This window comes from Periophthalmus magnuspinnatus, chromosome 23 (assembly GCF_009829125.3).
Source record: "Periophthalmus magnuspinnatus isolate fPerMag1 chromosome 23, fPerMag1.2.pri, whole genome shotgun sequence".
Lineage (NCBI taxonomy): Eukaryota > Metazoa > Chordata > Actinopteri > Gobiiformes > Gobiidae > Periophthalmus > Periophthalmus magnuspinnatus.
In genome coordinates, this window is record NC_047148.1 from 6,151,808 (window position 1) to 6,165,627 (window position 13,820).

General features: G+C 37.6%; 1 protein-coding gene across 1 annotated transcript in view; it reads left to right on the forward strand.

Moving 5' to 3' along the window:
• atxn7l1 (ataxin 7-like 1) overlaps positions 1-13,820 on the forward strand; it is a 39,676-nt gene that overhangs the window by 22,075 nt on the left and 3,781 nt on the right. The window contains exons 6-12 of the mRNA XM_033989835.2: positions 663-1,081; positions 3,363-3,445; positions 8,488-8,747; positions 9,461-9,671; positions 10,284-10,405; positions 11,064-11,582; positions 12,584-12,833. Coding sequence (XP_033845726.1) covers positions 663-1,081; positions 3,363-3,445; positions 8,488-8,747; positions 9,461-9,671; positions 10,284-10,405; positions 11,064-11,582; positions 12,584-12,833 — 1,864 coding nt within the window. The remainder of the gene's footprint in view (positions 1-662; positions 1,082-3,362; positions 3,446-8,487; positions 8,748-9,460; positions 9,672-10,283; positions 10,406-11,063; positions 11,583-12,583; positions 12,834-13,820) is intronic.

Sequence of the window (13,820 nt, forward strand, 5' to 3'; positions counted from 1 at the left end):
CCTCCACATCATTTTATGATGGACAGGGTAAATTAAAAGGTATGATGGTCTTAAAATCTCAATTTATCAGGAAATACGCAGTTATACGGCCATATTTTTACACCTATGCAAAAGCATATGCAATATTTGTAACTTGAATAAGTAATAAACACAGAAACAGTTAATTAACAAGTTATAAAATGAGTTAGATTTATTTTACATTTGGCCCTTTGAGAGCAGCCATTTTGCTGATGTGGCCCTTGGTGAAAATGTGTTTGACACCCCTGCTCTATAATAACCCCAAAGGGACTATGGGCAGCACACCTATGGATTTTGTTGTTGCAAGAAATCTAACTTAAAAGTGTACTTTGTAACATTTCTTGTCATGTCTCCATGGAGATGTTATTGGTTTTCCTAGAATGTCCCACAGTACAGAATTGACTTTATCAATCCCCATGTATGCAGGCAAAATGAAGTTACATTTTTGTGCAATATAAACAGTAAACACCCTTTATTGAATAAAGATAGAATATAGAAGTTAAATGCCTTACTGTGGAACATTACAGGCAAAATAATGTTACCATAGAGACAAGTAGGTAGCGTACCCTCCCACGGAAAAGTTACATACTAAACTATAATGATAACATGGTAATTTTTCCAATGTAATCCCTGTATCTGTGCAGTGTGTCTCTTCCGGTGGTCAGCCTGGAGAAGATGCCCTGTCTGAGTCGTACCAGCTCCGCGTCCCACATGCGCCTCAACTCTTCCCCCTCCGTCCACAAAGCCTCCTCCCTCACCTCTCCTCCCTCCCAGCGCTCGTCCGAAAAACTTCTCAACGGCAGGGGCAGCAGTGGACCCCCGACACCTCGCACCAGCCCCTCCCCTTCCTCTCTGGATGGTCGCCCCAGCCCTGCCCGCTCGCCCCTGGACAGAAGACCCTCCTCCACTCCCTCTCCCTCCCAGCCTGACCGCAAACCCTCGCCATCACCCTCCCCTTCGCACAGATGTAGCGCTTTACCCTCATCTTCATCCTCAACACTGGAAAAGAAACAGCAAAATGGAACCAAAACAACAGCAGCCAGGCCACACAAAAGGCTCTCAGGTTTGTGGCTGTATTTGAATGTGTTCTAAAGACTAGTAACAACAGTATCCATGGGTTTTAGAATGTTGACAAATTAGGACGGTTTTCATGGCACTTGACATTTTAAAACAAAGTATTATATCTTTTGGCAAGCCCTCAAAATGTCACTTATGACAGGAAGGTGAATTTCATGAATAGAGTACTCTCCATAAAAATATGTGATGCAGTATTTCTTCCTCAAGGAGTTTGTCTAGCTTACCTTACTGAACTAGTGAACTTCCTGTACTAGTCCCAAGCAAAGCAAAGACCTCACACTGGCTTGGCATAGTTAGGTACGCTACCAATGCCAATTTACAAAAAAAAGCACCCATGAAGAGCATGGTGGCCAATACCTTTATCCATTAAATGTCAAAGTACTTTATATTTAAACATTAAATAATCTTTAAATGCCATGTGAGAGAGAGACATTATTGACTATAATCTCTCAGCTCAGAAAATGCACACATGATACATACTGAGCTCCAAAAGGTATTGAACAATGAATTGATATAGCGATTATCAAGACAGGTCTAGTCTAAAGTCATGCCTTAATTCAAAGACAAGTTTCAAAGAGAATAATTGGGGTATTAAGTCTGATTTGTGAATTAAGGTTTGCTTCTTTTCACATTGCGTTCCCTCCTGTGTGTGCTGTCTGTCTGTTGATGCGATTGCACTTCTGCACTTTCCTTCTCTGATTTACACCCTCTTAGTCCTGAGCTCCCGCTGCCCAAAAGCAGATTGTCTTTTTGAGAGATATCTCTGCACCTCCTGCTCCCTCTCTCTTGTACTTTCACACAGTGGTGTTTTTTTTTTTTTTTCTCTGCTTTTCTCTTCTTTTTTTTTTTGTATAAATATGTGTGAGCGTGTGTAAACCTTTAACAATAATCAGTATATGTGTAACTTTTCTCCTTTTAACCTATTTCATATAGGTTAAAAGGAGACCTATTTGCCTATCAGTGAGGCACTTTTGGTCAGATTTTGTAGATGGTTATTTTTATGATGATGTGTATTTTTACTTCAATACTCCAATATTCCACTTTGTACATAGATGTAAATAGTGTGTGATTTTGTGAGATGATCTATTTATTTATTTTGTTTAACACTGACACTTTATTCTTATTGCATGACACTTTATTCTTATTGCACAAATTTTATTCTTATTTAAATGACTTTTTATTCTTATTCTTAAATTCTATCCTGTGGTTGTGGCATCTTGTAACTAAGAGAATTTCCCTTCGGGGATCAATAAAAGTGGTTCTGATTCTGATTCTGAAAGTGGTTACCCTCACTCCTGTTCTACTCAGAATGTGAAGTTGGGCTGCTGACTAATGGGATGAATCACAAATTATTGACTAATGCAATAATCTAATTTAAAATCTATCTGGAGACAGTAACACATGCCTAATGCTAAGTAAACAAGGTTGCAAAAATGTGATTTGAATGACAAATTTTATCCATTTAATATTTTCAATTGGTGATTCCTTTTTAATCCTAATTCAGAATAGAAAAAATCTCATGTAGTCTCCTAAAATAATGATTATATTTATATAAATGGGCAATATATTTTTTTAGGTATAGCCCTAATAGTTTCCCAGTTAAGGCTTGTTATAGTCCTTTGGGTTCACTTGTTTTAGTCCTAATTTAGTTAGTCCATCTTTAGTTGCCCTTTGGATTAAGTAGAATTTGAAGAACATTTACAAGTGGCTCTAATATAATGAGAAGTTTGACTGCTCAAGATGCACATTAGCGAGTGAATCCCCTCTAACCTTGGGAGGTGTCTCATTCTGCAAACACAGAAAGATTACAGGGATTATGGCAGAGGGCAGCAGTAGATTATAGCTGTCTGACACTGGCTCTGTTTACGCTAACCTGCTGACTACAGGACCCATACGTCACTGGGTTCTAGAGGGGATGCAGAAAATGCGATCTTTGAGACAAATAAAAATAAAAAAAATAAAACAACTTGCCAGCATTTTAAATTTAAATGTACATTTGAGTTATTAAATTTTTGAACCCTGTCACACGATTGTACCCCCCTCCCATTATTTGGCTCACAATGTTACTAAATACTGCATCTGACCAAGTTTGCATTCTTGATTTGCTAAACAGCATTTCATTGTTTTGGTTTATCTGTGTAGTACAGCTCTATCCTCAGTCATACATAATTTGTGTTTTGGACCTTTCAATTACAAACATGACAGACCAACTGACTTTATACAAGTGTGGGACTGCCTTTTCTAACTGTGTATTTTTGCTTTTGTAGGAAGAGTGTTCGATCCAAATAAGCACTGTGGAGTCCCAGACCCTGAGACGAAGCGGCCCTGCACGCGCTCTCTGACCTGCAAGGTAAACCTTTTTCATCAAATATGCTGATTTCTGAATCATCATTTTTATCTCTATAATGTTTTAGTCAGCTGCTATAAGTGTTACATTTGGTCACTTTAAAATCGTAGTCTACATTAATAAAAGTAGTACTTTTGTACAGTAAATAATCGGGAGCAATTACAGTTGGCCAATGCCAAATACAGTTGTGGTCAACTAAACTACATTCTTGGTCGACTAAAGACACGTCCTGCTGATTGATTGCACTCACTAGACTACAGCTACACTGGACTTCAATGCAAAAACAACTATGCAGAAAAAAGTACTAGGAGACAGTGTATTTATATAACAAGAGATTCAATTTGTGAATTATGAATTTAATCTGCCTTTTTACATATAAATCCTCTCAAAATACCAAATCTTCAGATGACTCACTCACTTCTCCTTTCTGCTGTTGTCCCATTTAAATCCTTATCATCTAAATAAAAGGATTAGTCGACTAATACAATTTTTGGTTGGTTTTGTTGTCTTTGGTTAAGACACCAGCTGTCATTGAAATAATAAAAATGTCAATGAAACTGTTTTTTTGAACCTTATTTTCAATCTTTAAAAATCCAAGCTAAAGATGCAATAATTGTAATCATATTTCTAGTCTATCTGTTTCTTTTTGGAGTTTATATTTCACTGTGGTTGGTTAAATCTCACTCTAGAATTATGTTCTCTGTTCTATTGAAGTAGTTGGGGGAAGTGCCTGAGTTTGAGCATAAAGTTGCATTAAATAGTAAATCACAACATGAATATGACAGAGAAATTGCATATATCACTAGATTCATTTCACAATTATCGGCTCAGTCAGCTACAACATTGCATTTTCAAAATATATCTTTAATTACAAGTATGGTCCATTTACCTCTGCAACTAATCATTTATTCATTCTTTAAAGGGTCCATATTAGGCTATTTTCTATGTTATTATATTGTTTCCTCATCACAAACATGGAGTTGTGTTTTGTTTCATTCACACATGTTTTGCGCACAAATCCTACATATTTAGCCTGAGTTCTTTTCTCAAACTGAAAACACTCTGGTTCCACCTTGAGATGTCATGTGGTGATAGGTGGCAGTATTTCAGTGGAACTTCATTGCTAGTATCTGAACAACTATGTTTTTAATTACATCTGTTAGACATTTGAGTTAAAGAGCATTCTCCTCTGTCTCTTTCTGGATGGCTTGTGTCTCTTAGTTAAAACAGGGTAGCCATGCTAAACTAATACAGTGTCTGCACTTGGCTTGATGAGGTAATTATAGATGTTGGAAGAGGCCACAGCATCTTTGAGCAGTAATATTCTCCTCATTCTGCTCTTTAATTACTTCCTAGTGCAGTTTCCTAATCTCTGGGAAGTTAGTAATTAGATACAAGTGAAGACGACGTTTCTTGTTCTTGGCATGGCAGTTTGTTTATCAGTCAATGTTTTTACTGATGAGAAATGAGTGCATCGCATAGACAATTCAAGATAAATGTTTGTGTGGGGAATTCTGAGAGTCTGACATGAAAAGTAGAAAATATTGTTAGAAGTGAATATGAAAGCTTGATAATCATTTGAACCAAAACAAACAAGAAACCAGAGAAACAGGACAAAGTTTAGAATGGTCTTGGTCTAGTAACAGGGAAGTATTTTATTTCTATGGGGTATTGACCGCTAACACATAGCATATTTAGGTCACCATGTTACTTTGCATTGTTTTGAAATATATATTCGCCAAACACAACATATTAACAAGTTTCACTTTAATCATAAATGTAATAATCATATGTTTGGCTTTCTTTTTTGATGCTCTGAATCTCCCCTCCCTTTGCTCCCTGTGTCACTCCCCCTTTAGAGCACTATCACAACAAAATCAGCATGTACTAATGAAACTACTGTACATCACATCAGATTTGTGAAGTTGTGTACAGTTTTGTATCATGTTTTTGCGTATTTATGGAGAATTGTTGTGTGGGAGCATGGGTGACGTAGGCTTGTGGGCTGGGCCATGGACAGAATCACACAGCTAACCATAAGAAGGGTTCAAATAAGGTCCGAGAGAGATCGCTAAAATACTCAATCATGCATGAATGTGTCATTTGAAAACTTTTTCAGTTATGTTTTTGATTAGAGAACAATGTTATAAGATGGTAGAAAGCTAAAAAAAAAACAAAAACAAAAAAACATTTGCATAAAAAGAATTTAAAGAAAAAAGAATATTGTCTGTTTTCCTTTTAGTTTCCCTTTACCTCAGCAACAAAATCAAGTTTAACATCTTGCGACAACACTAATCTCGAGATAGCTCAAAGATTAGATTTATGAGTGTAGATAAGGATATTACATTGAATTATGGCAGCTAATGATTAACTGAGGCAGGTTGTAGTATTTATTTCCAATCAAGGTTTGCTGGTGATACGATTATGAATGAGCACATCTGAGGTACACATCATGTTGAAAGACAAGAAATACAATCCCACAATGGTTTGCATGTACAGTGGAATGGTAGTAAATATAAGGGTTGAAGGACGCCATTGATGGGGCTGCCAACCGGTGGACTAGAGCAAGTGTTGTGAAGTTAGCTGACGTCAGAGAAGAAGATTCTGAGGACAGGCTCAGATGGGACAGTTGAATCGCCACTGACAAACTGCATTATTTATTTTCTATCAGTCAATGTCTCTACAACGGTATAGCATTGGATTATGGATGAATTCACCAAAGGGTCAGTTGAAGGCTTCATGGGTAGAGTCTTGTGTCTAGACTGAAGGAAAAGTGGAGGGGGAGTATAGTATTAATAAAGATGAAGATATGCAAAATTACAATACTGTATATCATCTGAAAAATTACAGTTCTCAATGAAAAGTAATCCATTTGCGAACCCTGGTGAGTTTTGAAATACAGAAAAAGGTTCTTTGTTACAGTAGATACAGACAATCTGAGCCCCCGCCCCCCAGTCTAAGCCCCCCCCTATACTCTGTTCTTCAGTCTAAATTCCTAGTCTCAGACCCCCGAACTTCTGAGCTCTGAATATTTATGCCAGATTGACAATGCTACATACATTTCAAAGCAGAGTGACTTTGGTTTCACACCCATAAGATAATGAACTTTTTCATTATCTGTGGGATGGAGACAGAGCCTTCACACATGTTAATGTCTGGTCTGGGTCTGACAGAGTGACACAGATCAAATGCTTTTAAAGACACAACATGAATATACTTAAATTTGACACAGATCAAATGCTTTTAAAGACACATGAATATACTTAATTTAGTTAAGATGATGTGATAGAAATTTATTTTAAAAAGCCAAAAATCTGCAAAATAAAAAATAATTTGCAGTGGAATCGTTCAATAAAAGATATAAAGCTGATATTTCTGGTCTTTTGAGGGAATACATTAATTTGTGTGTTCAAAACTTTAACCTTAACCAAGACATTTACAGGCATATTTTATCACAATCCTAAAGGGTTGCAAAATTATATTATTGTTAATACTATTGTTAATATATACGTTGTGATGCAAAAATCTATAAGAGAAAAGGGTCAGTCTTGTAGTCAATGCCGATTTTAAATAGCACAACGAAAATAAAGACTGTCTTGCATAATAGAATTCTAATTATCAACACAAAATAATATGTTGTATATAAAATGTTAGCATCTTGTCTTATTATAGTTCTAATATAACTCAAGACTATTATAAAACTAACCAGAAAAAGTTGAAATTTGTCCTGTTTATGTGAACCCACCTCTTCTCCCTGGAATTTAACATTAGCTAGACAGGATATCTTGGTGTTATTATAGTACTGCCCCGATGTTTCATATTATTTGGTATATTGTTTTTTGTTGACTTTTATGTGAAGCACTATGGGCAGCCTTTTTTCTTTCTAAGTGTTGGTAATTGTTCAGTGATAATTTCTGATTGTAGTTTTAGTATTGATTAGTATCTGGGCATCATCATCATCATCATCATCATCATCATCATCATCATCATCATCATCATCATCATCATCATCATCATCATCATCATCATCATCATCATCATCATCATCATCATCATCATCATCATCATCATCATCATCATCATCATCATCATCATCATCATCATCATCATCATCATCATCATCATCATCATCATCATCATCATCATCATCATCATCATCATCATCATCATCATCATCATCATCATCATCATCATCATCATCATCATCATCATCATCATCATCATCATCATCATCATCATCATCATCATCATCATCATCATCATCATCATCATCATCATCATCATCATCGTTCTTATTATCATCGTTCTTATTATCATCGTTCTTATTATCATCGTTCTTATTATCATCGTTCTTATTATCATCGTTCTTATTATCATCGTTCTTATTATCATCGTTCTTATTATCATCGTTCTTATTATCATCGTTCTTATTATCATCGTTCTTATTATCATCGTTCTTATTATCATCGTTCTTATTATCATCGTTCTTATTTGAATTATATTTTTTTTATGTATTTTATTTTATTTGACAATCCTAATCATTATCAGCAAAAATATCCGCAATTATTTTTGGTCAGGATCGCCCACTCATGTTGTTAATGGCACTGTATTGAAAGATGATGTGAAAGACCATTATCATAGGCAGTGAAAACAGTTTGTTGATGTCGAAAAAAGGATGCCGAAGATATGACGGCACATTATTTACCGTGGCAACTCTAAAGACAACTGGCATTCACACTATTTATCCGACTTCAAATGTTTGTTGACTGGTTACGTTGCCAAATAGCTGGAAGGGCAGAGAGCTGAGCCATGCACACCAATATTTACCTGTTTGTCTGGTGGGAGATGGGAGGCAATAATTATGTCCCGAATAGACTCTGGACCAGAACAAGACCACTATTGCCAAAATTCACTAACACATAAATACCGTCGTCTGCCTAGATCAATACTTTCATTAACAAAGTCTAGCCGTATGTCTCTTAGGTTATTAGCTCACACAAATTCAGGGATTTGCTATTGACCTTTTTGCTGTATTTCTTTTCCAGTCTCACTCCTTAACTCAACGCCGGGCCGTCCAAGGAAGAAGGAAGCATTTTGACATACTGTTGGCTGAACACAAGAGTAATGCCAAAGAGAAAGAGGGAGCAAAAGAGAGAGAGAAAGAGAGGGATGTAGCCCAAGAACGAAAAGACCAGAGTTTGAACAAGAGTCTCACTTCACACCAGAGCCCCAGCAAGCCTCACTGCCCCAACGGACGACCACTGTCCACCCTAAAGCTACGGCTGGCCAATGCTCACATACCCAGGTATTACAGTTAACTACAGTTATTATAGATATGCTGGCTATTTAAAATTGCATGTCTTTTAAAATATATTTTGTGTCTTTTTTAAATATAAATAGCTATTTGTAACTTTTTTTGGAGTTTGCTAAATGTGTCATCATATTTGCTTTTTTATTTATGAGGCAATACTTTCAATGAACATTCAAATGTATTATTATATGGAATTATTGCATCAGCATGCATGCAACAGATTACAATCAACACTTCTACAGCATACTCCCATACAAAATACAGAGTAAGATTATTCAAATATAAAAAACAGTTACAATGATATGTCACAACTTCTTGCTAAGTACTTGTTCATTCTATTTCGTTCCACAAGGGGATGCTGTAGGCCAAATGTGTAGTAAGAAGTAACGTGAAGGTTTTCATCATTTGAATTTATAACAATCTACAGCAATGAAATCAAATGAGAATGCGTTTTAGTTGGCCTTGTATCAAGTCCACCTAAACCTTTTGAACATAACATATTTTGTGATTAGTGTATTTTATCAAGCTTAAAATCTTGAAAACTTGAAAGTACAACAATTTGTTTAATTTTGTCATTTATTGAAAGTGCAGTTTTTAATATATATACCCAGATATGTTTATATTAGTATGTGTTTTATAATGTACTAGTCAATGATTTGCCATGTATTCAGTGTGTCATCATTAATCCATTTTCATATTTGACCCAGGGCTCCAGGTCCCACTGCTTCCTCCTCAACCCCTCTGCCCCCCGCACCCACCCCTCCCTCCACTCCACACCCAGAGCCGTCCCCTTCAGGCTGGACGTCTTCAGCCGGAGAGGGGGGTCGACTCTCCAGTGATGAGGGAGACGCAGAATCACCAGAGGACACGGACAGAGCTGCCATTCACTTCTCCAATCACCACCCACAACCTCTGGGGGTACAGAATATTTTTGTTCTATCTCTAGATCACATTTGATCTACACGCCAATATATTGACAGTTGAATGGTGTACTATGTAACGTAGCAAACAACGAAGTTAAATCTGTCAACTGGACAAATCTTGTAGGAGTGAAGACGTTTCGCTGCTCATCCAAGCCGCTTCTTCAGTCCTGAAGAACAAGATTTGTCCAGTTGACAGATTTAACTTTGTTGTTTGCTATGGATCAGACCTGGACGACTGAGGGTCTACACAGACATCTACTATGTAACGTATTTGGTGGAGGACCTGCCACATGCTTCTGTGTCCTTATGGAGATATTATTGCTTTGCCTGGCTTGTCCCACACTACAGCATTAGACTTATTTATGTTGCATTTAACGAATAGGTGTTTTTATTGCTTAAATATACCTTAAAAATCATGCATTCTTCCTGTGAGTGGGGTCACCTCTCCACAGAGCTGATCTGTGACCTGGCCTGCTTGATTCCATGTAGATTGTTCAATTTAATGCCCCCCCTCAAAAATGATAATAAAATTAAAATAAGAGGGAAAGTATATGATACTGTGGATGAGATTTTTGTTGAAACATTAATTTGCTTTTGTTCCTTACAGTTTTGTGTTTTCAAAAGTCGACTAATGGGACGGGGCCACTACGTGTTTGATCGGCGATGGGACAGGATGAGGCTGGCTCTGCAGAATATGGTTGAAAAACATCTCAACTCACAGATGTGGAGGTAGTTAATTACAACTTTAACCTTTAGCTTACATTTTGGATCATGTGAGGTCAACATTATTACATATTTTTCATTGCATTTATATGTTGCTAAAATACAATAAGTTCAACACATTTACCCTTACAAGAGGGTTATTCTTTCTGAAAAAATAACCAAAAGCATCCTCTCGTTTATTTCAAATGTTTTATTAACATTTAATTTACCAAGTAAGACCCATTTAGATCTCTTTTCTAAGGGCAAACTGGCCAAATGATCTGATGTGCACAACACAAAGCACAAGTCACCAAGACGGTTATATATTGTAGCACTGGAAAAGCAATAAAAGCAATTTTGGTTACAACAAGGTTAAAATTAGTCTACTGTTTACTGCCAATTGTTTTATTGATTGATACATTAGTGAGGTGAGGTTGTCAATACATGCAAACATAGAAATGATCTTTTGGCAGGTGCGTTATTCTTCCTACTCCTTATCAAGTGCTAGCTGCCCTTATTCTGTATATAGATTATTTGTAGATAAATATGTATATATGTATGTTTATTATTTTATAGATTAGTGAAATGAACCAAAGTAAGCATTGAAAAGAGATACTAATCTAAAAATAAACAATCAATGTACTTAATGGCCAATGTTTATAATCTTTTCTATGCTCTCCTATAGGAAGGTGCCTTTTGCAGCTGAGAGCCTCCAGACACCCTCTTCCTCCTCCTCCTCCTCCTCCTCTTCTTCCTCTTCCTCCCAGCAGCCATACCCTCCGTCCCCCCTCTCCGGCAGCTCTCCTGTCTCCACACTTCCATCAAACTCCTACACTTCTACCTTTCCCCAAACAACAGGGGTTTTTAACATCCGGGACACCCCACGTTCTCACACACAGACTGCACTGGGTAAAGCAGGCAACGGCACGCATAAATCAAGTCGCCAATCGAAAGTGATGGAGGACTCTTTAGTGGGATCAAAGAAGAGGAAAAACTCTACTTTCTACTCGTTTTCGTCCTTGTTTCCAGCGGTAGATAATCACAAAAGGAATGGTAGCAGTCACCATCTGACGTTACAAGGCGCAGGGGGCACAGTTGCCACTCCTGGACGCCGAAAAGAGCTCGGAGGTGGGGGAGGTGGACTGTGGAGTGGGGCAGAGGGCTGGATGTCGAGAGTTGAAGGGGCGCACAACTCACAAAGCAGGTCAGTATTATTTTTATGTTGGGTAGAAAGTCAGGGAAACTTCTAGGATCTAATGTTTGTTTAATAACATGGTTGTTCAATTTACAGGGGCAATTAAAGGTACACAATGTAACTTTGCTAGTGGATGTCTGCCACCTGCTTGTGAAAATAGGGATGTTATTGCTGTATGACAACTTGCATTTATTCATTTACAGAGTTTGTTTATTGCTCAAACAATCTTGAAAAACATGCCTTCTTACTATGAGTGCGGTAGCCTCTCCAGATCTGAGGTTTCATTTATAAAACTAAAGTGAAATTCATACTAAAAGTCTACATGCAGACAAAACGCAAACCTCCCTTCTTGAAACGTGCTCTTGTCTCTGAGCAAATATCACCTTCTGGAGCATCTTAATGCCATGAGCTTTTGGACCGGACCACTCATTTCCATGTCAAGTGGACTGCTTAAAGACGACAACTTTATAAATGAGGCCCCTGACCTGTAAACTTAGCCTGGTGGCGTCAATATTTGTCTCCATGGAAATAGACAGGTTAATTTCATGCTGAAGAATATTCAAGGCAAATCAATAACAGCTTCATTGAGACAAGCAGGCAGAAGACCATCCATCAGAAAAGTTACATACTGGACCTTTTAAGATCTTCTCAACCTATTCACCCACTAAACCAAGGATGTCCAAACTTTTTTTTTTTTTAATCAAGGGCTCCAAACATACATGAAACCTTTGCCAAAACTTTATATGGGCTTAGGATCATATTATACAGTTTGATTCTGAGGTTACGATGGTGGAGGTTTTCTAAACTTGCAGCAAACTGCTTATGGCGATTTGGTCCAATTGAGCAGGAAGTCCAAGGGCTGCATTTGGTCCCAAGACCATAGTTTGGACATGCCTGCACTAAACAAAATAGTCTCTTTATCCAATATTACAAATGCTCAGAAAAAGGTTACTAACTGGCACAGGAACCATCAACTCTATATTAAATGTAAATGTGATCTTGCTTTTCAGTCGTGAGGCTGGCGTCAGTGCACCCTACACATCCACCAAGGATGCAGCCACTGCCCCGTACCAGCCCCTGCCCTCCCCCTCTGTCCCCCCGACCTATGGAGGAAAACCAGATAATCGAAAGAGGAGGAGTCCCAGCTCCTTCAGAGGGAAGCCTAGCAAACTGAGCCGGCCGCGTGAACCAGAGAGCATGTTTGGAACAGGCAACGACAGCAGTGGGATACTGGCTTTGAGACCAGAGTCACCCAGACAGGTATTTTTTTCAGTTAGTTTTATCTATTCATTATGTTTTTTTCTAACCTCTATTTAACCAGGCAAAACATTTGGAACAAATTGTTATTTATAATGTTACATATAAAATGTTGTGTACACATCAGGGGCATTAAATTCTGGCCTACCTCAACATGTTCTTTCTTTAAGTTTGGTGCATTTTTAGGTTTTTGGTTCTGAGTGATTTTGCAGTATTTGCCAGAAAGCAGTGTGAAATGGGGCTGAAGAGACATTCAGAAAATTGATAGATTTGCATCTGTGCTGTGACCAAATAGTATATAGTATAGTGCATCAGTCTATTTTTCTATAACATGGGAGTCTAAATTTTTTTTCTGTTGAAGTGAATTCTACAATCAGATGCATCTGGGTCTGGGGCTTAGAGCAAGAATGAATATGTGTGTATGCGCGTGTGTGTTTGTGTGTTTATACTGTTTTGAGTCATTGTTCTTCTACAGAGTGAATCACAACTGAACCGCACTTGGATTTTCTGTTTCATGAAAATGTAAAAGATATGCTGATGAGTAAAAGCATCACATGATAAATGCCTGAGTGTTTATCCAGAGATGCTGCCACTGACGCTATGACTGTTGGGCTTTGCTGCTGTGGAATGAATGTATCCACGGGTAAAGAAAAATTCAATTCTGTCAACTGGACAAAAAGTTGCAGGAGTGAAGATGTTTTGCTGCTCATTCAAGTCGCTTCTTCAGTTCTTGTCAGATTGCTGGAGGACACTGTCTTATAACTATCTGAAGGGAGTAGCTAACTACGCTGAAACTAGCACACGCATTGTTTACAGTTTCTGTTTTTTGGCTAGGTCTAATGAAGTAAACTGTTGGTTTCAGTGCAGTTATTGCCTCCCTTCAGACTGATATAAGACAGTGTCCTCCAGCAGTCTGACCAGAACTGAAGAAGTGGCTTGGATAAGCAGTTAAAACGTTTTGTTCAGTTGACAAAATTTGCGTTTTTCTTT